At 39.3% G+C, this 25,990-nt stretch overlaps 1 protein-coding gene across 6 annotated transcripts in view; it reads right to left on the bottom strand.

Annotated features, from left to right (window-relative positions):
- mettl22 (methyltransferase 22, Kin17 lysine) overlaps positions 1-25,990 on the bottom strand; it is a 63,455-nt gene that overhangs the window by 3,287 nt on the left and 34,178 nt on the right. For 4 of the 6 annotated variants that reach the window (XM_044182173.1, XM_044182175.1, XM_044182172.1 and 1 more), the window contains 3 exons: positions 16,871-16,951; positions 10,340-10,442; positions 3,620-3,788 (listed from right to left, as the gene is read on the bottom strand). In XM_044182173.1, the coding sequence (XP_044038108.1) occupies positions 3,620-3,788; positions 10,340-10,442; positions 16,871-16,951 (353 nt within the window). The remainder of the gene's footprint in view (positions 1-3,619; positions 3,789-10,339; positions 10,443-16,870; positions 16,952-25,990) is intronic. The other 2 variants (XM_044182177.1, XM_044182176.1) reach the window with 1 other exon arrangement.

Here is a 25,990-nt window from a genome sequence, read left to right as displayed (position 1 = left end):
TTCAAAAATGTAATCATAATGGCCTTAAAAGAGCTGTAAGCGACATTCACTGCCACTAGATGTCGCACTAGACAACGTCTGACAACATTATGGAAAGGAATGCTACACAGCTAGACCTTTTTGTTAAACAGTGAGATCCTTTTTGTTTAACTAGAAACAGTTGTTTTATCACTCTCACCCACCACCAGACTCCATTGAAAAAAAAAACAATAATTTTACCTAGCAGACCATCGTTAAAAACACTTCAAACTCTACAGAAACAAAATAAAGCTCACCAGAACCTTCTTTGTTAGTCTTTCCACTGTTCCAATAATCACCAATTCTGGTTTGGTCGAAATAAATCCTCACAGACGAACTGCAATCACAGAGAGGCTGCGATAACAACACAGACAGAGGGGGTGTGACGTCATCCTCTTCTCAGGACGCCCTTACTCCACTGTATCTTCATATAGCAAATAGTTGTTTGCTGCTATATTAATGTTCAGAATCTCATTTACATAACATTTAACTGAGCCTACACAAAGTGACACAAGGTACTCCTTTTGTTTTTGGAAATATTGGAACAAATGTATGTATGTGTTCAATGTGTACTTGTGAACTGCAATGATAATATCTCTATGATGTTACCCTTATATTGTATTTTATTATTTTTATACTGATATGGACCTATGTGTCTGAAATAAAGTCAAACTGAAATTGAATAAATTGAATTCAACTTCACTCAGCCCTTGTGCACTTTGCAGTGCTGCACATACATGAACCAAATTAACAGGTGAGCTTGGAGATGCCCACACAGTCCGTGCGCCAAGCAGTGTAAAGTTTCCTGATACAGCACTTGAAACCACAGTGGATGCCTACCCCATGTTGAACAAGGCCTAGCTGAAAATAGAACTGTCTCTTATCTATGAGAACGACAAGTTTAAGGCTTGCAGTGGAGCAGGGGCTCTGTACCAGTTGTTCATGGAGAAAAACCTTCAGGGAACTTTGACTGACACTGTCAGTCTTCTCAAGATTATCATCACCACACACTCATCACTACAGCAAAATCACAGACATGCTTCACTACTTGAAGAGGATCATGACTTTCTTGAGAAACATCATGACACACGATCACTTTAATGCTTTGACTATGCTGTCCATGCAGAAAAAACTTCACATTCCTAATTTAAATAAGAGGTTACTGAGAGGTTTGCCACTCAAAAGGAGAGAAGGGCCAACTTGTACAAATAAGCTGCCAGACACACACACAGTCATGCAAGTTCCCCTGACCCCACTTTATAAATGACTTCATCTAGCAATTTAGAAATTCCAAATGTCAAATGTTAATGCTATTGTATTTACTAATATTACAGTATGTATCAGCATACTTCCGGAATGTGCACTAATCAAACACTAATCAGAATCTGTAATCCAATAATACATACTTGCTATCGGAGAACATTAAAATTTTGTAACTTTTAGCTACAGCAGATCACCAACTACTGTACATTATTCTACCAGCCACTTGATACCTAGCATTTTTTCTTTACACAGAATAAACTTTCCAAGAAACATTAAATTGTTTTCAACAAGATCATTTTCAAATGCAAATGGAAATTTTGCAAATTCCGATGAAGTAATCACCAAAATCAAAATCCAGCAGGTGTATTCAAATGTTTGACTGGTGTATAATTTTTCATATAATACCTGTATGGAGTGTTAGTGCTATGTGTTCAGTTATTATTTTTTTTATAAAATGCTTTAACATTTTTAATGTTGGCATTAAATAATTAATCATCTTAATGAAGCACATATGATAACATTTGAATAATCCTATTGGGGTGGTTACTGAAAGTGGTCAGTAACCCCACATGGAACAATAAGTCTCTTTAGTATTCTTTGGCATACAGTTTGGCATGTACGGGAAGTATCGAAGGCAGTGAGTATGTACGAGAGCTGGTATCAGCAGCAGCAGCCGAGTGGAATGAGGTCGAGTTGAGTATACAGGTATGTGGTTTGCAGTGCTGAACGATCTCAGCAGCTACAGTAAGCCTCGGGGGAAAACTTGTGTCAGTCAGTCCACTTGCACTGGCTAAACGTTGTTACACAGTATCAAGTGAGTTTGTAACGTAATGTTTAACGATGTAATGTTTCCATTTTGATTGCTGGCAGTTAGTTTGGTAACATATAAAAGCAGAGTAGGCGGGAGAAGGCGAGAGCCTTTGTCAGTGTCGGACTGAATGCGAGCATATGGCTACTTCCTGGAGGCAGTATGTACCAGTGCAGACCCAATACCTATCAAACTCAAAAAAGAATCTGCACAAAATAATTGTTTGTTCATTTTTTCAAGCAGCCGATCCACGATCCTTTTTTGTAGTAGGTCATCAGAAAACAACAAAATCTGACGGGTAAAAAATATGCATACAGCAACTTACATGACAGTAAATTCTAAATATGTGGGGCATAGCGAGTTCTAAACTAAAATGTAATTTAACTTAATGAGATTGACTTTTAACTTCCTGTCAGTGATTATGACTTACTACAGTTACGGTAACTTCTCTGTGCCACAGAGCTTGTTTGACTGCACCCATTAGATTGTGCCACACACATCACAGTCCAGAGCTCAATACAGGTCTGAGAAAGCACATAATAGATTTATAAAAGTCCATGTCACCTGGGGCCATCTCAAAACAACTTCAGGTTCTAAGATCATAAGTGCAAACAACTGTTCATAAGTTCTGGGAACAGTGGTCTCTTTCCCAATCAAACAATTATTATCCCAATACTGCCATATTATACGTGTCCCTTACAAGTATATGTAAACATTTGACTGCAACTGTACATACATTATTTACAGCAATGCACAAATCAGAGATTGGGGCGACTGTTGCTTAGTGGTAGAGTGGGTCGTCCACCAATTGGAAGGTCGGCGGTTCGATCCTGGCTTCCCCCCGGCCCACATGTCGTAGTGTCCTTGGGCAAGACACTGAACCCCAAATTGCACCTAAGGGCTGTGCCTTCGGCGTGTGAATGATTAGTTACTTTGATGAGCAGTTCTGCCATCAGTGTGTGAATGAGATATGTAGTTGAAGCGCTTTGAGTAGTCAGAAAAGCGCTATATAAGTACAGTCCATTTACATTGTTTATACCATCTGGCAATGAATTCTATGTTCGCAAATGTTCAGAAAATCCTCTTTTTTACATTTAATGTAAATGTAAAATAAATGTTGTCAAGAAGGATGTAACTTGAAATTTATGTTTAGCTAGTGAGGTATTGTGAGTGAATATTCTTGCAGCTAAAAGTGCAAGATCAATTTATTTCTTTTTTAAATTATCCAAAGAGTGTGACTTGCTTGTACCGAGTAGACACAGATAAGGGGACATCAGATTATCAAAGTGAAGACAAAAAGGTATTATATTAATTACAAAGCTACAAAAAAATTCTAACATACTGCAAGACCAGTATCGACACAATGCGTTCAGACACAGTACTGTTGTGTACGTTTTGTTCTGATAAATTTATTGTAGGACCTGGATTCAGGTTTTAGATTAAAATGAGTTTAATATTAAGGTTTATTTAAAGTTAAGCAATAAATATTCCCCATTAGAATATAATGATATGTGTGAGTGTTTCCCTTACCAGTTGCTCTATACGTTCATAGAGAAGAAACTGTGCAAAGTTAGAAGGGAGCTGTTCCACTCTGAAGCTGTATCGTCCATCCGCCAGGTGCTGGAGTTGGGACAGACAGTGGCTGAAATGGTCATAGGCCTCACAGGAAACATCCATGTCTCGCAGGGAGAAGTTCATCCTTGTAAGACATCCAAGCACAGCAGGAAACCTGATTACTGCTTGAGCTTGTAACTGAACACTACTGAAGCAGAACACTGACAGAGTTATCAATTTCACCTGTTGCTGAGTGTCAGAAAATTCCAACAACAGAGCTGTGGCACTGACCCCTGCACTAAATTGTTTACCTCCTCTGAGGGATCAGCCAAGTGTACACTTTTCACTGTTCAGCACAACAGAGGTCGGTAAGTCCTCTGTGGTAAAAACTGTCAATCACTGTCAATCACACCCAAGTGAGAGCAATGTTCCCTATTTGGACCTGTTTTTATATTTGAAGAAACACTACCAAAGTTTTTAAAAACCATACAAACCAGGAAATAAAGATAATAAAATTTAAATAAATAACAACAATTAACCGAAATATATGATAGCTACAAACTCACCATTTTGAGTTTGCTGTACCTTTAAGCTTAACATTTACATTACAATGCCAATATTAATTACTTAAGTCATGTGATGTAAATCGCATGACTTAACTTACGTAGGTTAGGTAACTTACGTAAGTAACTTAAGTAAGTAACTTAAGTAAGCTAACTTAAAATAAGTCAAGGCTGACTTTTGGTTTCATATGGGACATTAACCCCGGTGAAAATCCTGCATTCGGACATTGATGTTCTTTATACTTCCTCATCTGACTTCCTCCTTTGCTCCCATCATAATTAATGAGGCTGCTAGAGTATAAATATTTATATATATATACAATATATATATATATAATACATATATATATATATATATATATAATATATATATATATATATAAATATAACTTCCTCGGGGCTCCCGATTACATGGGTTATATAAGAATTATAGTGTATTACTTGAATGAGAACAGCCTGAACAGACAAATGCAGCCCAAAACAACAACTACATTATATAATAAAATATAAATATGATTAATTTGTAGACATTTGTATAGATTTTCAAGTGAATTCCACACGATGTGAGCTGGACCAGTTCAGCTAAAATAGCGGAGGCACAAGTGAGTCAGATTGAGCCACTGCTCATGCTTCCAGTGGACATGGTCCTCATGCATGAATGTTTTTTTTTTTTAATTTTTGTCTTATATTTGTTCTTGCACAAAGTAATAAGAAGAAAAGAAGAAAATCATTAATGAAACTTGCGCTGACAGCCAAGTCTGTTGTTACCTACCTGAGTGTGTTGGTGAATTGTGTTTGATCTTAAACTGGATGAGCATACCATGAAATTTATAATTAGTACATGGAAACGCCCCAAAAAACCCATATAAGGGCAGCAGAAACAAGTGCAGTGTGCAAACCACAAACCAACAAGCCACTGACATTTGACAGGTAACGTTAAAGTCAAAATAAAAAATAAAATAAAAAAAGAAAGAAAAAGAACTCTCAGTGAAAAAAAATATAAGTTTGATCTGAAAATTAACGCAAAAAAACCCAAACAAACTGTTCAAACAATAGACATGGATGAGCGCATTTTGGAGGAGTTTCTCTGTCAGGGGTGCAGTCTGATATTGATTACCTAAGAACAAGTGGGAAGTACTCAAGTATTGAGTTCATACTGATGAATGCCACAAACGTTCTCAAAAGATCAAATCTGATTTATGCTTGAGGCCCACTGACTGGTTGCGGTGAACTCCAGTAGCCGCAGTATAGCTGCTGCGCTGACACATCGTGAGGTTCAATGTTTTGCTGCGTTGCACAAAACATCTTCCAACCCCTCACAGTATTTCCCCTAAAAAGTGGGAGATTCCAGAGCTACAAAAACTGTTTTAGTGAAGTTTTAAAATAGTTTAAAATACGTGTTGTTTGTTTGTTTGTTTGTTTTGTTGCATTTGTTGAGTCATTGCTTTCAGGTGTCACTGTGATTGGCTCAGCTGTTTCAGAGCTATGAGATAGTAATAATGTAACTGGCTGAGAGTGTATTTATTAATCACCACACCCTCTGATCTATATTCTATTGCACCCAACCCTTTTGTATTTTAAGGTGCTGCACATACAAGAACCAAAATAGCAGGTCAGCTTAGAGACGCCCACACAGTCTGTGCGCCCAAGACCTACAACATCATGCAGGTTGCTGCGCTTGCGTGACTAAAATAGGGCCCTATACTTCCTATATTAATGGGTCGGGTCTGGAAGTGATTTAGAGATAATTGCAGGAAACAGATCGGTGTGTTTTTGTTCTGTTTGTGTTAGGGGTGTGGAGCGGTTGCAAACTAGACCCCTGCAAGACTGATGAGGAGATTAAAAAAACTTGGTTGTTTTAAAATGTTTACTACTATATTTAATATAGAATAATATAGGATGGATAATTGTGTGGTGTTAGCTTCTTGGAATGTGTGGCTGATGTGGGCCTATCTGCTTTGGAAGTACCGCTCACGGCACGGGATCCTCAATGGTCAGAGGTTATTTTACACACTCAATGCCACACTACTACAACTACTGATGGAATCTGTGTGTAACAGCTTAAATGTCTGATCCTTAGAAAAACCCAGAATACTAATCACTATTACATCGTGACCAGTCTTATAGCCATGTCAGGAGATTTTAATTAATACTATTGTTATGCTGTCAGCATGCTTAATCAGAAGTGCTTATCGGATGGCTGAATAGCTTTGGAAACCTCCTCCCCCCAAACCTTTCAGATTTCGGATTAGGGACCGGCAGTGGGTTTTGGCGTCCTGTGTTTTGTCTTTTTAGTGAGTTGGTGTGTGTTTTTTATGCTCGATTGCCTATGATTAACTCTTGTCTGCAACAGGGTTACACTTCATTCTCTGAGGACGCTGTATAGTAGAAGCTTCCTGCTGCAATGGAATACACAGAATCGAAAAACCGGGCTAACACTAGATCTTCAGTTGCCCAACTGTATTCAAACGGACTACAGCAGAACTCCGATTTGTGATCATTCGAGTAGAGTTAAGAAAAGGAAGCGGGGGGAAAGAGGAGGTTTAAGGAAACAGCAGCTCACTCGTATTCCCCTGCCCTTCCTGGTTATGGGGAACGTCCAGTCCTTGTGGAGTAAACTTGATGAGCTACAAGGAAATGTTCACTTTCTCCGGGACTACAGAGACAGTTGTGTCATGGCATTCACTTAGTTTTGGCTCACCGAGCGGGACTCGGATAGCGATCTGTTTATAGATGGATTTGGTACTCCATTTCGCCTAGATCGGTGACAGGAAAATCTCAAGGTGGGTGCGTGTGCTACTGTAACTCTGTGACTGTCAGAGGAAGACTCTACTCGCCTGATATTGAACTTCTATCATGGTTACTCCACCCATTCTATTTACCCTGTGAATTCAAGTGAATACAAATATTCATAACAACTGTGTATATTCATCCAAAGGCAAAACGTGACACTGCCATGAGCACCATATCTAATGTAATGCAAAAATTTCAGTCAATTTCACCACAGGCTCCAAATCTCATACTTAATCATGTGTCCCTAAGAAAGTCTTTGTCAAACTCCTACCAATATGTAACAGGCAGAATAAGACGCTAAATCTCTGTTGTGGTACAGTTAAGGGAGCATTTAAATCAATCCCCCTGTCCCCCTTAGGCTCTGCCGACCATAACTGTGTGTTCCTTCTCCTCACATATAAAACTGTCCTAAAGAGAGAAAAAACCCAGACCAAAGAGGTTAAAATCTGGTCTGAGGAATCCACTGCTTGTCTTCAGGGTTGCTTTGACTGCACTAACTGGGAGATGTTCAAAGACTCTTGCATAGACATTGATGAACTCACAGATCCTGTTCTTATGTTACTCTAACAATAAACCTTGGATGTCTAAGGCAGTTAAGGCTACTGCCAAGTCTACTAAAGAAGAAGCTGCCCTTCAGTCAAGGAGAGTCTTCTGAAATAGATTCAGCCAAAAAAGGGTCCTGAGGGCTAATCAAAAGTATAAAACTAAAGTAAAGAGCAAACTGGCTGAGAGAAACCTTGCCTCAGCTTGGTCTGGCATGAAAACAATCGCAAGCAATCAGCAAATCAAGAACAGAACCAGCATTAATATGAATGGCCTCCGGATCAGATACCGAAACTGCCAACGCTCTTAATAAATTCTACCTGAGATTTGATCAGTTTGACTTTAGAGATGAAGCTGAGGGACTTACAGACAAGAGAGTAGAGAGAAATTTAAATGTCCTTGCTTTCTCTAAAGATAAACAAGAGCCCTGGTCCTGACAATATTAGTAGCAAATTACTCAAGTCTTGTGCAAGTCAATCAAGTTCTCTCTTTTATAATATTTTTAACATGTCTCTGAGTCTTTCTTCAGTCTTTAATACTATCCAATCCCACATCTTAACCATGAGGCTGACAGAGCATTTTAATTTGAGGCACAATCTGGTGGGTTGGATAATGGATTTGTTGACAAAGAACACAAAGGGTGAAAGTGAATGGCAATGTATCAGATTAATTATGTTCTTCACTTGGCTCACCCGTACTTTATATTCTGTACATATGTATGAAAGTAAGCATGAGAACAGGACCATATTGAAATTTGCAGATGATTCAGTCATTTTGAGTCTGCTGCACGACAATGAGTCGAGTCATGGTCCAGTTATTGATGAGTTTGTTACCTGGTGTGACAAATTTTTCTTGGCGCTAAACATCACCAAGAAAAAGGATATGATCATAGCTTTCAGAACTCATGCTTCAATCTATGAGACCACAGTCATTAAAGCACTGTGTTGACTGTAAGTATCTTGAGACAGTCATAGACTCTAAATTGAAGAATTGTGAGGCAGTGTGTAAAAAGGCGTATTTGTTTTGTCTCAGAAAACTGTCCCATTTTCATATTGATAAAACCATGATGACGCTCTTTTATTGGGCTTTTACTTGAATCAATCTTGTCCTTTTGCCTTGTGTCCGGATTTGGTAACCTGTCTCTGAAAAACAAAAATCCTCTAAACCAAATTGTCAAGTGGGCTAATAAGCTTATAGGTGAGTCTGCAGCGTAAGGCGTGCTCTATCCTTCAGGACTGTTCCCATCCCTTACATAGCAAATCCCAGCTCCTTTGCTCTGACCGTTGGTTTGTGGTGGAAAATATTATAATAAAGTATTATAAAGAGTAATGGTAAATGGTAAATGGACTGTACTTATATAGCGCCTTTCTAGTCTTTCTGACTACTCAAAGCGCTTCATACGGTACTGTCTAGACCTGCTCTATAGGAAAAATGCAATGAGATAACTTCTGTTATGAATTGGCGCTATATAAATAAAATTGAATTGAACTGAATTGAAAACAAAACGATATACAGTGCATCCAGAAAGTATTCACAGCGCTTCATCTTTTTCACATTTTGTTATGTTACAGCCTTATTCCAAAATGGATTAAATTCATTTTTTTCCTCAAAATTCTACAAACAATACCCCATAATGACAAGGTGAAAGAAGTTTATTAAAGTTTGTTGCAAATTTATTAAAAATAAAAAATGAAAAAAATCACATTCACAAGTATTCACAGCCTTTGCCATGACACTCAAAACTGAGCTCAGGTGCATCCTGTTTCCACTGATCATACTCTTTCTACAATTTGACTGGAGTCCACCTGTGGTAAATTCAGTTGATTGGACATGATTTGGAAAGGCACACACCTGTCTATATAAGGTCCCACAGTTGACAGTGTGTCAGAGCACAAACCAAGCCATGAAGTCCAAGGAATTGTCTGTAGACCGCTGAGACAGGATTGTATTGAGGCACAGATCTGGGCAAGGGTACAGAAAAATGTCTGCAGCATTGAAGGTCACAGTGAGCACAGTGGCCTCCATCATTCGTAAATGGAAGAAGTTTGGAACCACCAGGACTTTTCCTAGAGCTGGTGGCCCGGCCAAACTGAGCGATCGGGGGAGAAGGGTCTTAGTCAGGGAGGTGACCAAGAACCCGATGGTCACTCTGACAGAGCACCAGCGTTTCTCTGTGGAGAGAGGAGAACCTTCCAGAAAAACAACCATCTCTGCAGCACTCCACCAATAAGGCCTGTGGCCAGACGGAAGCCACTCAGCGCTGAGAATACTTTCGGGATGCAGTGTTGAAATGCTTTTGTACCTGCAGCTATTGCACTGCTAAACAAAGCTAGCACAAGATGATGCACTTCACATGCACATTCGCCCACAAATGGCACTCTTAAGTTTTTTGACTGAGCTGGTGGGTGTGTAGAAGCACTTTGTCATGACTTAAGAATTCTTATATTTTGATATTATTTAAGATACTGGTTTTAATGTATTTTGTTTGGAGGTCTTTTGAATCTGTAATGCTCGGGCGCTAATAAAGAGACCTTGACCTAGGGAGGGCTGTGTCCGAGCATTTCTTCAACTTTCAGAAACCGACAATTCGACATTGACATCCCATGAAAGCCTTCAGGGAGAGACTGTCTGAGAATATGAGCAGTTATCCCCATTTTTTGCGTCTCTGTGACTGTCTATTCCGCATTCATTAGGGTCACAGCTGCACAAAATAACGCACACTGCTTCTCTCTGATCAGAGACTGCAAATTATGGACTGCAGGGTTTTAAAAAAAAATAAAAATAAAAAATTCCTTACCTTTTCTCTATGGAGATGAAGATCGTGCAGGTGTGAGAGAAGTTACTGCAGAGTCGGTACAGTGTTCGGAAAAAGCCATCTGTCAGATCATCATCATAGCAAACTGGTAACACATAAAACAAATCTAAATATTTATTCTGCTTGTTTGTCAGTCTGTATGTGTATCGTGTGGTTCTGTGATTAATATTGCTTAATAGTTAAAGCTGCATTACTTTTAACAGGGTAAATGAATCTCTTAATGTCTCTGTCCATGAAGAGAGATGTGTGGTTAACAACAATGCACTGACTGTTCTGATTTTGGCATTAATCTGAAAGAAATTGTGGTACTGTGGAGATGCCACTCCTCATGAATGAGGATGTGTTTGGAAAAATCTGTTGAGGCATTCTTTCCCAACTTTCTTTTGGTGCCTTCAGAGTGAAAAAATATTCCTCCAGTTGATGAATCGTCTTCACAATGTGAATGGGAGTGAGAAGTGTGTTTGTTGTTTCTTTTTTTTAAGTGTAACTTTCAACTCTTGTTGCTGCCTGTCCAATTTTTAGTAGTTAATCACATTTTTAACAGCATAAACCCTGATTTTACCCTCATCTCCACCCTGATTTAGTGGCATCTAGCGGATGAAAGCAGTGAAATTGCAGTTTGCAACCATTTGAATATCATAATATAATTTGTTTGGTTTGTCTGTTCTGAGCTACTGTAGAAACATGGCGGTGCAACATGGCAGCCTCCGTGGAAGGGAACCCACTCCCGCTGAGCCACCGGCAGACACGCCTGCACCTTCCTCTGCAAACCCTGCACACCATGCCGGAAAGCCGTCCTATACCTTATTAATCCTTCATTTAATCAGTTAGTGGGCATTTAACTATAAAAAATGTTCTCATTTAATCAGTAAGAAAAGAATTCAATCCTTCTTAAGAGACTGATCAATTTAAGATTGATCTGATTGAGTTTTAATTAATTCGGTCTTCTTTACCGGGTGGTGAGAGAGAGTATTAGTGTAATTATTTGATTAAAGTAGTTGATTCTCCTACAATTCTAAGATAATGAAATCACAACAATTCTTATTTTCAGGTTATTATACACCTCACACACATATTCTACAAATATTCTTGATGTCTTGTGAGTCATTTTAGACACACTTCCCCAAAATTCATCCTGAAACTGGCAGAAGGTCTCTGGGTGCTGAAGGGCTGGAGCACTGCAATATTATCCCTACTACCAGTATTTATTTAAGGAGCGAGGATCATATTGAATTGTTGTTTTTTCTAATTTATACTGTATTAACAGTGACAGTGCAATAGGTTTGCATGCTCCATTCACAAAACATGTGGAATTTTTCTTTAGTGGGTTTGTGTTTGCATCTGTTTGGGCTAAGAGGTGTGGGGGCTGGGAGACCTGTTAAGATGACACAACAATGGCCAATTAAGTGCAAAGAAAAAGGTACAATCAAATGCTAATGATCTGTTTGGGAATGTGAGAAAAGAATGTGAGAATTAACGGGCAAATTAAAGCACAGATTATTTTTATCTTACTTTCCTGGTTACAGTGTTTTGTATGATCACATTCCAAAAACAAGTGACAGAAACTGTTTTATTCAGTCAAGTAACATGACAGAAGGGAACCAGCAACAAAGGGAATCCTAGACACGTCACAGAGTCATCACAGTGTGATAGAGCCAACTGTCAGCCAGGACTCCCACAGCAAACTCTGACCGAAGTGTGTCTCGTCTTATTCTTACATAAACCACCTTAACCTGTAAGAGGTTTGCTCCTTTTTCGCCCGGGGAGAAAGCCCCCAGGCACCCTTAGAAACCACAAAGTTCTGTGAGTTGTTGAGACACTGGTGTAGGGTGGATCAACACATATTCTAATGAATATTTTATATTCAAACATTTTGTGTTCAAACAAGGCTGCAGGCCCCGATGGAGTTAGCCCCGGGGTGCTAAAAGCCTGTGCCCCCAGCTGTGTGGAGTCCTTCAACATGTCTTCAACCTGAGCCTGAGTCTTCAAAGGGTCCCTGTTCCGTGTAAGACATCTTGCCTCGTTCCTGTGCCGAAGACGCCGTGTCTCCAAGTGGCTCCAAGGACTACAGACCGGTGGCACTGACCTCCCACATAATGAAGACGCTGGAGAGACTGGTGCTGGAACAGCTGCGGCCCATGGTCAGACCCCTCCTGGACCCCCTTCAGTTCGCCTACCAGCCCCAGCTGGGAGTTGAGGATGCCATCATCTTCCTGCTGAAACACATCCACACCCACCGGGACAAGCCGGCAAGCACGGTGAGGATAATGTTTTTGACTTTTCCAGTGCTTCCAACACCATCCGGCCTGCCCTGCTGGGTGAGAAGCTGGCAGCGATGCAGGTGGATGCCCCCCTCGTGTCCTGGATTGTGGACTACCTGACTGGCAGACCACAGCATGTGCGTCTGCAGCACTGCGTGGTGGACAGCGTGGTCAGCAACACTGGGGCCCCTCAGGGGACTGTCCTCTCTCCTTTCCTCTTCACCATCTACACCACGGACTTCAGCTACCACACAGAGTCCTGCCACCTTCAGAAGTTTTCTGATGACTCTGCTGTGGTGGGATGTATCAGCGGTAGGTGATGAGTCTGAGTACAGGGCTGTGGTGGGTAACTTTGTCTCATGGTGTGAGCAGAACCATCTGCAGCTCAATGCGACAAAGTCTAAGGAGCTGGTTGTGGATCTATGGAGGGCCAAGGCACCAGTGACCCCGGTTTCCATCCAGGGGGTCAGTGTGGACATTGTAGAGGATTACAAGTACCTGGGAGTACACATGGACAATAAACTGGACTGGGCTAAGAACACTCAAGCTCTTTACAGGAAGGGCCAGAGCCGCCTTTATTTCCTGAGGCTGAGGTCCTTCCAACATCTGCCGGACAATGCTGAAGATGTTTTATGAGTCTGTGGTGGCCAGTGCTATCCTGTATGCTGTTGCATGCTGGGGCAGCAGGTTGAGGGTAGTGGACGCTAACAGACTTAACAAACTGATCCGTAAGGCCAGTGACATTGTGGGGGTGGAGTTGGACTCTCTGCCGGTGGTGTCAGAGAGGAGGATGCTGGCCAAATTACATGCCATCTTGGACAGTGTCTCCCACCCACTCCATGATGTGCTGGTCAAACAAAGGAGTACCTTCAGAAGACTGCGGAAGATTCATCCCCCCAAAAAGCACCACAGAGCGCCACAGGAAGTCATTCCTGCCTGTGGCCATCAAACTCTTTAACTCCTCCCTCTAAGTGTTAGTCTATATGACCCTAAGTCATTAAACTGGACATTGATCATTAACATCTCGGCAATACTTAATAATAATTGTGCAATATTCTGTGTTAATATTCCTGTGCAATATCCTCTTTTCAGTTTAAAATTCCCTATTTATTGATATTGATATTTATTCATACCTCTATTACTGCTGTGCAATATCCTCCATCTCATTATAATCTTAATAGCTACACTTAACTTGACAGTTCATGCACTATTACTTTATACTGTATTATTATCATCAACCGGTAAACCCACTTTGTACTTCACACTTATTTTATACTTACCCACTTGGTACTTATTATTATTTTCTGACCTGTATTATAGTGTATTATATTTTTTGCTTGGTATATCTATTCCTGTGTGCACTGACGTGATAGTGAGCTGCTGTAACAAAAGAATTTCCCCTCGGGGATCAATAAAGTATTTCTGATTCTGATATCTTTGATGAAGGAATTAGCCTTGTCTGAAAGTTCTGTCCACATCACCTCAGGGTCATAAACAACGCCCCCAAACATGTTGTCATCACTTTCTTCTGGGTTATAAACAAACCCCCACAAGCACTCAGAGAGGATGCCAATAAAAGCTAAGAGACAATGGACAATTTATCACCCTCACTAACCAACCCTCAGGATGATATCTGGATTTCATCAATAACCCATACAGGGAACAAAAAACAAAATAAGTGACTCTGCAATGCAAATCTACTGTACATTAATTGCTATGTTAGAATGAATTAACAACGTAGTAAGAATGAAAAGGTTTATTTCAACATGCTGATTTTGATGCAGGAACAAAAAACTCAACCAACAAGAATGGTGTACATAGATCTGCCAGTCCATAAAAGATAAAGATGTGATGTTTGGTTTTGTTTAATAGCTAACGAAACAGGAAATGTGCATATGCATTTACATAAATGAATTGATCATAGCTTGCAATAAAACAATGTAAGTTAGAATGTCAAATCTCACACCCAAGTGTGCCTGCCTTCTCTTTTCTTTTCTCTCCTCCATCAGTGCAGACCCTTGACTTCAAAGCTCTTGTGCCTCACCCGAAACGCAGGCTGCCGACCCGTCCGTCCGGATATCAGCTTGCTTCAACCACCCGGGATTTGCTGCACAGAATGTGCTGAAGGCTGACATCCAGCCAACTTTGAAAGCAAGAACTTTCAGAAAGAAAACCTGCTCAACATCTGTGTTCTAACAGAACAAAAGAAACTGAATCCTGCACACCCAGCCACGTGGTGTGTGAAGATGTTATCACCCTGCCACCTGCTGGGAGAGAGAGACAGCCGACTCAAGCCATGTCGCCATGTGGCACCAACAATGCCTGAAAATGTCCAAGCTCCTGGGAGCTCCACAAGACAGAGAGGAAATAAGCTAGCCAAGCTGCGACGTGGGACCGAGCGCATCTGAGAATGTGCGGCCCACACAGCAGAATAGACTCCGCCTTCCTCCTCCCTTCTAGCACACCTGAAACTTAATTTGACCAGTGGTCCAAGCCATCTCAGTGACATAAAACGGCAACTGAGTGGTGTGGAGGCCGGACAGGATAGGCCCCAGGAGCCAACATTATAGTCCCTAAAATGTGCTGTAATCTTCTCATGTCAAATTTTACATATACAGTAAAACACTGTCTATGTCAAATTCTTAATTATTTGTCCCCTTAGCATCCTCATATTTCTTTCTTTGTGTAAAAAAACATTGTCAGTTTGTCCCACGTAATGTTGTTGTACTGTCGTGCAGGCTACTCTGTGTCTAAAGTGTGTTTTACCTGCCAAGATAAGCAGCAGATGTTTGTGAGCACACTGTTTCAACTGATTTCACCATTTACACTACATTTCTTAAAGAAGAAACATTTTTAATAGATGGTAAACATGTCAAATCTTACAAAAAATTTAACTGCAATTTGATCTTGTTGCTGGGGAGAAAATCCCCAGAATCCCTTAAAAAATCATGGAGTTCTGTCAGTCGTTAAGTTAGGGCAAACTTTATAAACTTGCACACTAAACGCTATCTACATCAAATTCTTAATTATTTGTCCCCTCTTGTAAATTCGGCAAATGTAATACAGTAACTCTTTCATTGTGTAAAAACATTGTCAGTTTGTCCCGCGACATGTTGCTGCGGCAGTTTTTTCTAATGAAGTTTTTTTTTTTTAGATAAGCAAATTAGGTTTTTTGTTTGTATTTTTGTTTTCAGAGGTAGGCATTAGTCAGGCCAAGTTTTGTTATATTGGTTTCTATTTGTTTGGCTTGACCACCTTGTCCTGTCCTCCCCCACATTTTTAGAACCTTTTTATGTTTTCAAGTGTCAAGATGAGCACTTCACTTCTACTCTGACACCTTCAAATTCTTTGGTTGTCATGTTATTTTGTAATTTTCTACTGGTAGTATTTTCATTTTTGCAATTTCTGACAATGTAAGTTAACACTGAGAACATATAAAACAAATGTTTACATATTTTGGGTTGATCAGCTCATTTCTAGATAAATCTAGGTTCATCCCACTGCTCATATTGTTAAGTTAAAATTATATTTTTTTTAATGCTATTATTGAAAAATCACCCATTTAATTTGTCCCATGCTGTATTCCACCCAATGTGCAGTACTTCCAATGTGTGCTACTGGATTCATATAATCTGACATTACACAATGGGACAGGTGTGTTTCACCCTATACACACAATTGCACTCCCTACCTGGGATATAGGTATCACCTGAGTAAGTGATAACTTTTACTCAGGGTACCATAAGAAAGGTTACTGTGGAGAGAACAATTCACTTCACTGACAGGCTTTCAAACAAATGCCTTCTGACTAGAGGGCCTCAAATGCATCCCAATTCATCCACAGGTGTGGCATCTTCACAGGAAAAAAATCTGAGGATTGTTTAGTCTGATGACATGTCAGAAAGGACTCAGCTTTTGACCAGTGATGGTCATATGACCATACTCCAATCAGTGATGTCATATTATGCAACAAGCCATGATTTGTTTTGGATATTTTTTCCCCCAACTACAATACATTCCAAGTTAACAATGTTTCAAATTTAGCATTAAGGATCACACCTGCTTGGATGCATTATTTCCCTATGCATGTCAGGGGTATAGAAAGATTGAAGGACCACTTCAGGCCTCAATAAATCAAACGCCATTTAACTTTTACATCCTTAATTTCACATTGTCATGGTTTTGATTCAGCTCAATAACCTTTTGAATGAAGCATGGTGTACTGTGCAACATGTTTTGATCAATAACCTACCATCAGCAGCAATGATGAAGCTAGTGTTGTTATACATATCTGCTACTTCCTCCTCTGTCCAGCTAAATTTCACATCAGCATCTACAAAGATTAGACAAATGGAAAGACAGACATTTTCTATGGTCAGAAGGTGGTTGGTTCTTGTTATAGCAGCAACTCATACACACAAGCTGAAGAAGGAGGCCTTAGAAGAGGGTCTTCCAAGTCTAATTGACACAAGATGTCATTGAGTTTGTCTCTGAGTTTTTCAAGCGGTAGCTATTGACTTATATGGTTGTAAACTGCTGCAGCTTAGCTTGAGAATGTTAGGTTACTGACAAGTAGCAGGGGCAAGCTTACCCCCCGTCCCAGTGTGCTAATGTAATTACATTACACTCCTCCAAATTTACATAGGGCTTAAAAAGCCAAATGGCAAATGCCAAATAGAAAAGGGAAAATGCAAACTAAACAAACAACTACAACCTTACATGCCAATTCCCCTCTCTAATTAGGGCCCAAGCAGCGACTGCTGTGAGGTACCTATTGTATTTGTAAGGATTATTATTATGATTATTATTAGGTCCCAAGCAGCAGATTGTCCGATTAACTCAAAACTTGGGCCAGTACTTTCCCATGCCTGACTGAGGCTCTGTGCAAAATCTGGCGGCAATCGGCCATTAGGTGGCGCTCCAAATGCAAAAGGTTTATATCTCATAATCGGCGGCATGGATTTGTACGATCTAGGGTCATTATTTGCCATTCAAGCAAATTTTTGAGGGGCAAGGGATGCTTGAAAAGTCAGGAAACTTGGCACACACATCAGAACTGGTAAAAATTGTGATCTGATATGGGTCTCAAATTTGGGTGTGGGAAATTGGCTCGAGAGCACCCCCTAAGTCAAAGCCCCCGTCTTTAAATTTGAGCTAGATGTACGAAATTTGGTAGGCAGATTTATCATGTCCAGACTTAAAAAAAAAAAAAGCCTGTTGGAGCAATACCCTAAACCCAACAGGAAGTCAGCCATTTTGAATTTACTTTACAATTTGAGGGCGCTTTTTTTGCCATTTACAGGCTCCGTACTTTAACAAACTCTTACAGAATTAATCGGACCAACTTCAAATTTGGGCAGTCCAATATAAAGACCTTTGGGATCAAAAGGTCTTCAAAGTTTGTGCATAAGTTGAACAGCGTGTCCATTGCGTGGCGTCGAATTTCCATGTTTCATCGGAGGCGAGGCTTAGTGATTTGGAAATGCGGTTCCGCACCATGAGAACTCAATAATTAGGTGCTGTAGTTAGCCAGCCCCCAGTAACCAGTGCGGATTGACCAGAAGTAGGTCCCAAGCAGCCAGGAAACCAGGAAGGCAGGGTGACTGTCCGAAGGAAGCATAGCCCACATTTCACCATCACGTTTCTAACAAGTTCTCCCCACTCAGCAACACACTCGCTGAGAAACAAACTCTGATTATTGGCAGCTCCATTTTAAGAAACGTGAAGTTAGCGACACAAGCGACCACAGTCAAATGTATTCCTGGGGCCAGAGCAGGTGACACTGAATCCCATTTAAAACTGCTGGCTAAGGATAAGCATAAATACAGTAAGACTGTTATTCATGTCAGCGGTAACGACTCCCAATTACGCCAATCGGATGTCACTAAAGTTAACGTTCAGTCGGTGTGAACATATGCAAAGACAATGTTGGAATCCGTAGTTTTCTCTGGGCCCCTGCCAAACCTGACCAGTGATGACATGTTTAGTCGCATGTCTTCATTCCGGGCTTTGAAGATAATTGGCGGACTTTCTGGGGAAGACCTGGTCTGATTAGGAGTTCGACATTCATCCCACTTTGGATGGAGCAGCTCTCATATCTAGAAATCTTTATTAATGGACCAAAACCATGACAACTCAGAGTTGAGACCAGGAGGCAGAGATGCAGTCCTACATTCTTCTCTGTGCTTCCAGAGCAGTTACCCACCCAAAACACCTTAGTGACAGTGTCTGTCCCCAAACACTTAAATTAAAAAAATTAAAAGTTAACAGAAGAGGAGTTATACATAAAAACCTAAACAAAATTACCACCGCTTAAATAGCACAACAAAATAGGAGAATTAAATGTGGACTCAGATCTCTGTCATCTAAATTTTCATCAACTAACTTCAACAATTAATTCATCTAAGCCATCAACCTATCTCTTAGAGCCCATTCCGACTAGGCTGCTTAAAGAAGTTTTACCCTTAGCACTTCTTTACTGGATATAATCGATTTCTCTTTATTAACTGGCTATGTCCCACAGTCTTTTAAAATAGCTGTAATTAAATCTCTTCTTAAAAAGCCAACGCTTGATCCAGGGGTTTCAGCCAACTATAGACCTATATCTAACCTTCCCTTTCTCTCTAAGATCCTTGAGAAAGCAGTATCCAATCAGTTGTGTGACTTTCTAAATAACAATAGTATATTTGATGAGTCAGGATTTAGAGTGCATCATAGCACAGAGACAGCACTGGTGAAAATTACAAATGACCTTTTAATTGCATCGGACAATGGACCTGTCTCTGTACTTGTCTTGTTAGATCTTAGTGCTACATTCGACACCATTGACCATCACATCCTATTACAGAGACTGGAACATTTAATTGGCATTAAAGGAACTGCACTAAGCTGGTTTAAATCCTATCAGATTGATCTCAGTTTGTACGTGTTAACGGTGAATCTTGTGGAACTCCGTGACTAACTTTGGCGTGCACGGAGTTCCACAAGGTTCTGTGCTTGGACCGATTCTATTTACCTTATGTATGTTTCCTTTAGGCTATATTATTAGGAAACACTCCATAAACTTTCATTGTTATGCGAATGATACTCAATTATATCTATCGATCAAGCCAGATGAAACTAACCAATTAACTAAACTTCAAGCATGCCTTAAGGACATGAAAACCTGGGTGACCTGCAATTTTCTGATGTTAAACCAGAGATATCTCATGTGAAGTTTATCCAGAATGTAGATCTAAACTGGCCACTTATTTATCATATCTGATCTGGCCTTCTTTTTTATGAGTACCACAAATCATTTTTGGCAAAGTGTTATTGTTCATTCAATCAGCTCATTCATGCAGCTCCTTCCATCGGTTTTGGGGGGATCGATCAATGGTTCGCTGATGTTTGGCCATAACTGATGAATGCTTGCATCCTTATTGGCTCTGTTACTAATACTGACATTATTTTTCCTGTAGCTGTCATTCCTATTATTACTAATTTATTAATATTAACACTACAATTACTATTCTACTATTTTTTTTAAAAATTATTCTAGGTGGTATTTGCATTGTGCCTCCCTCTTGGATGAAAACTCACAAGCTTCACTATTAAGCATCATCAACTTTGAGGTGGATCTGGTTAACCCACTATGAGTAATTTTTAGGTAGTATAAGGACTGTAACTTCCTGTTGCCCATAGGTGGCACTATGACTATATTTCAATAATGACATGTAGATATCTTCAGGCTGGGACTCTTATCAGACATGTAAAATTTAAAGATCTGATGATGTGGAGCTGAGGTAGCACAGTTACAAATTTTGGAACGAGGTAGCACTGTTTATAATTCTAGAAAATGGTGGCATTGTTACTAATTTTGGAACCAGGTTGCACTGCTATTAAATTATTTTGGAACCCAGAATTTGCCATATTGCCACGGCAACACCACTTGAGAAAACATAAAAAGCTTTGTAGTTTAGCATCAGAACGGTCTTTAGATTACACTGCCCAAATTTGAAGTCAATCTGATTATTTCTCTAGGAGCAGTTCAACATAAAAATAAAAAATAAAAATCGCTAAAATTCACCAAAATTTGCTGCATCGCCATGGCAACGCCATTTGAGGAAACCTAAAGAGCTTTGCAATTTAGCGTCGCAAAGGTCTTTAGACTGCACTGCCGAAATTTGATTAATTCTCTTGGAGAAGTTTGTTAAAGTACGGAGCCTGTAAATGGCGAAAAATGGCACGTTAAATTCAAAGTGGCTGACTTCCTGTTGTGTTTAGGGTATGGCTCCAAGAGGCTTTTTTTTTTAAAGTCTAGAGATGATATATCTGCCTCTAGGTGTAACATACCGTGGGGGCGGCTTTGTTGAAATTTTGTAGGGGGCGCTATTGAGCCATTTTGCCACACCCAAGTCCCAGACTATACCAGAAAACAAAACACATCCCTTCTGACGCGTGTGCCAATTTTCGTGAGTTTTGACAATCCCTAGCAGTTTTGAAGGCTAAAAGTCACTAGGGGACGCTATAGAGCCGGCATGCCACCTCCAAGCCCAAACTTGGACTCAAATTAAGTTATTTACCAGTTCAAATCTGGGCGCAAAGTTTCGTGACTTTTTTAGCATCTTAAAGACGTCAAACGTGTGTTTAAAAAATTGAAATTGACGCAGGAAATCCAAAATGGCTGACTTCCTGTTGTTTAAACTCTTTCAAAAGAAACTGAAATATGTTCTTTATGATGAGAGCAATGAACCCTGAAAATCTGAACCCCCTGGCTACACCGAACCTAATCACTGCAGAACTGCAGATTTTCGCCAGTTGTGACGTGTGTGCAAAATGTCAAGAGTTTTCGAGCATCCTAAGCCCCTCAAAAATGCGTTCAAAGGGGCAGAATAACAATAATAATAATATTTTTTATTAATAATCTCTAGAAAAACAATAGGTTCCTTGCACTTTCAGTGCCAGAGCCCAACAGTCCCTTTCATGCTCGGGCCCTAATTAATGCAACAAGGTATTTCAATCATCATGATTTATGAGTTTTTAGTGATATTCTTGTCTTCTTCATAGTTAATTCTTCTGCAGTTAAACAGACAGGCTAAAAAACTGACCAATCACAGTGCACATGTTGTTACTCTATTGAATTCCAAGTGCTGTAATCATGATTAACTAAGGATTACTTTTTCATGACTTTATCGTGTTTGTGGCCTTTCAAATAAAGTGGTAACCTGGTCCTTCTTTAACACTGAGAAATAAGATATGACTAATGGTGGCATAATTGTGAAATTACATGCATTAACCATTTGTTTTGCATCAATCATCTTTGTGACCCCTTAAATAAAGTGAGCCTTTCTGTCTATTTAGGCATCATGTATTTGAAAAAATTACAAATGAAAATGAAAGAATAATTTCAGACTTCATATCAATTATCAGTTATTTAGGTGGTTAAAGATGTAGTAAAGTTTTTAATATTTTATGTATCATACAGTAGTTTTATGAATGACACAGTACAGTCAACCCTAGCACACACTTTGTAGTACCTTAAAGCTCAAAAACCATTTAAGATAACTCACAAACCATAGATATTTACAAACTTTAATTGATAATTAAAATCCAACAAAGTAAAATGTTCACATACCATTTGTAAGAAATCAATACATTTTTTTGGCAAGAACACAAGATACATGGAAATAGTGTTACAGGAAATTCTGTTGAATTGTGAGTGTTGTAGTCATGATTAACTAAGCATTGTTTTTTCATGACTTCATCATGTTTGTGGCCCTTCAAAGTGGTGACCTAGTCCTTCTTTAACTCTGATAAATAACATATGATTAATGGTGGCATAAAATTAAATGTATTAATCAGTAATAAACAAACAGCAATGTCTGAGAAGAATGTCCAAATGTTGGTTGTTTAGTTTATGAACTTATTTTTAACTAACTTTGAAGTGTCTGTCCACCTGAAATTGCTTGCCAAACCTCCCCCCCAAAAATTTTAAAAAATTAATCTAAATATTGCGCGGTTGGAGGGTGTAGTTCGGTAGAAAGAAAATAATTCCTACATGAAACTGCTCACAACAAGGTTTGTGGATTATCTTGAGTAACCCGGGTCATGATGTCTGTTAAGAGACATTGCTGTTCAGTTTTTCGGATGCATTTTTTGGCCGCTTTGAGCACCACAAGTCGAGTGCCATCTAGTTCTATGGATAAATAGCACTACAGGTATTTTGGGGTTAACTGTCCCTTTAAGTCAGTAAGGACTGCATCCTTACGATTTTCATAAACACCCACAAAAAACAATGTCTGCCCGTCAATAAATGATCTAGCATATGTTCCAGCTGGATAGCAGTCGAGTGCTGGCCAACAGCTAATGCTAGCGGATAGTAAACAATAGTCTACATGAGTACTGTTTTTTACAAAGTAACAGTACTTTAACTCATCTCTGCATATGTATGAGAGGCAAAAGGAATCACAGTGGATTTTGACACTATATATACACAAGTAAGTAAAGGGGGGGAAAACACTGCCCCAAAATGTAATCACAATTGAAACAATTGTCAAACTGTTGTAAGGATGCAGCACATTGCTTGATAAGCAAGGCATCTGTCATCTGTTTATGATGGACAGTAGCAAGTGCATCTCTCGTAAAAGGAGTGCCCTCTGCAATTGTGTGACTTTTATGATACTTTGAAATGACAGGAGGAATTTATTTGAGAAAGGTCCAACATGTTTCTGCTAACTGAGTGTGTCTCGGTGTTTTATGTTAGCACTTGTCAAGTGCTCAGGCAAACTTGTTTACGACTTGCAGTTCAAAGACAGACTGACAACTGTGTCACTTGAGTTTTTGAAAGACTCAGTACATACTTTGTATTTTTTCACTATTGTCTTGGCTTTTTTGGGCTTGGACTTCCTCAGAGGATTCTGTATCTGCTTCATAATCAGATGAATCAATAGATGAGGAAAGGTCAGTTTCATCTGACTCCTCTTTCCTCTGCCTAGATGCATGCTTACAGGTGGGATTTGGTGGGATTCTTTGTGGTCCTCTGCTCCCTTGTCATGTTTGAGCTGAGCAAAACAAATAACAAAGGAATTATTTTGCAATAACAGCAATTGTGTCATCACAATCAATGTACATTAACATGTGCATGAGAGTACATGAGTCTTTTAAGGTGGCAATCATGAAAGGTTGACTTTAAATGGCTTCTCTAGCCTCCAACAGATGTCCTTTGGTCAATGTGTGAGGACTCAGGCCCTGGAAATTTTGGATCAGGAGATATAAGAACCGTTACTAAATCACATTCAACCACCTCCTCTCATCAGATAATAATGTATGAAGGGGATTTATTTGGATTTATAGCCACTATTAAGTATTCATCATAAAACACAACGTGCAATGCTGAGAAAAGTCATCATTACATTTCAGCAATTACAATAAGAGCTGGAGCCCCTTTTCAACCGAATACCTTTACCAACGATTTCTTGAGAGGCAAAGTTGTGGCATCACAGTCTTGCATATACATAGATGACAATATACTGATTTTACTGGTTAAACAGTAAAATTAACCTTGCATTGGTACAATAAATAAGGCAGTGAAAACGTAATAAAGCAGACATAGAGGGTCTGTGTAATAAGTTTAGTCTATGTATTGTTAGATGATATAACAATTTTTTAACACCATACATTGCATTGATACCATCATTGTCATCCTAACCATAACTAACTAAACAAATATTGACTTAATGCAGCATTTATAATACTGAAAATTACTCCATCAGGATTTAAAAATACAAAGTATAGGTTACCTACAAGTAAATATTAAGAAACCACTCAAGTACGATCATTTCTTTACATTAGATTTTTGTTCATCATTATCATTTACCATTACAGAGAGCTAACATTAGCCACGCAGCTAACCTTGATAGCTTGTACTTGCTAGTTAGCTACGTGAATTTTGTGGTAAGATGGAAGTCATACTTTTCCATCACCAAATTAGTAACATTAATGCTTTTCACACCAATAATTCCATCCTTTTCATACTGAGCATTCTGATTCTATGCTAAAGATTCCATGTTTGACTGTTATCACAGTTGTTACCTCCACATTGGTTTGCAGATCTTGCGTGCTACCCCTCCTCCCCACTGTCCTCTGGTGCAAACTGCAGAATTGTGGAAGTTTTTATCATTCCAGGGGGACATTTCCAATTGGAGCTCTGGTGGAACCTATATTTCCAACATGTTTTCCCAGTATGATACCACTGTCAGAGAACACGGTCTGCTCCGAAAATGAAATTTTCTAACAATCTGAAAATGAAAACTGCATTTGACATTTCATTTTCAAATACATAACCTGCTGTACAGTGGACAATATTCAAATGGAATAAGCAAAACAGGGCCCCCAGTCTATTGCATTTACATTTACAAGATCTGTTGGTATCAAAATGAAAATGCAATTTTCTAACAATTTGAAAATGAAAATGGCATTTCATTTTCAAAGACTTAACGTCAGTGGACAATATTCAAATGTTAATTCAAATTTGAAAATTAAAATGCAATATAAACAATGCAGCCTAATTTTCTATTCATGCAAGAATTATTTAATCACTTTTCATTAAAATGAAAATTAAATTTTCTAACAATTTGAAAATGAAAATGAAACATTTAATTTTCAAACACTTAACCTGCTATACAGTGGATAATATTCAATTGTTAATTCAAATTTGAAAATTAAAATGCAATATAAACAATGCAGCCTAATTTTCCATTTGTGTAAGCATTATTTAAGTCACAATTAAAATGAAAATGAAATTTTTTAACAATTTGAAAATAAAGAGAGGCGTGAAGTGGAAGAGGAGCAAGAGGGAGGCCTGAGCGGGTGGTTACAGCGTAGTCACCCCGGAGTGCCAGGAGGCTGCTGAGTCCAGTTTGGTTTCCCACTCAGCCGGCCCCGGTTCTGGTCCCCATTCCGGCGCCGCTCCATGCCAGCATTCCCCTCTGGGTCTCACCCTCCTGCCCCGGGCCTGAAAACCTCCTCCTCCCAGGACATCAGAGGGAATACCAGAAAATATTTTCTCCACAAAAAATGATCCAGTTTAACCAAAAAACAGTGACTACAGTTATAAAGTTGTGTTTTTGTACAAGTTATTAAAGTTTTTGTACAGTAATCAGCAGGGATGCTGGAAGTTATGCAGTCACAGTTGGGGTGCTGAGAGAAGGTCAATGTATATAATGACGTCATACTAAATGGTGAGCGATATTCGTGTTTTTGTATTAATTTGAATGGCCAGGATATATCTAACAGTTAGTAACAATTTGAGAACGTTTTACACAACAGCAGACAGCAAACTTGAAAAACATACTGCATGTCAAAGCAGCCACACCAACTACAGTCAACAACA

This window comes from Siniperca chuatsi, linkage group LG21 (assembly GCF_020085105.1).
Source record: "Siniperca chuatsi isolate FFG_IHB_CAS linkage group LG21, ASM2008510v1, whole genome shotgun sequence".
NCBI lineage: Eukaryota > Metazoa > Chordata > Actinopteri > Centrarchiformes > Sinipercidae > Siniperca > Siniperca chuatsi.
Note: the sequence above shows the minus strand (reverse complement) of the source record. Positions and strands in the feature narration are given on the sequence as shown.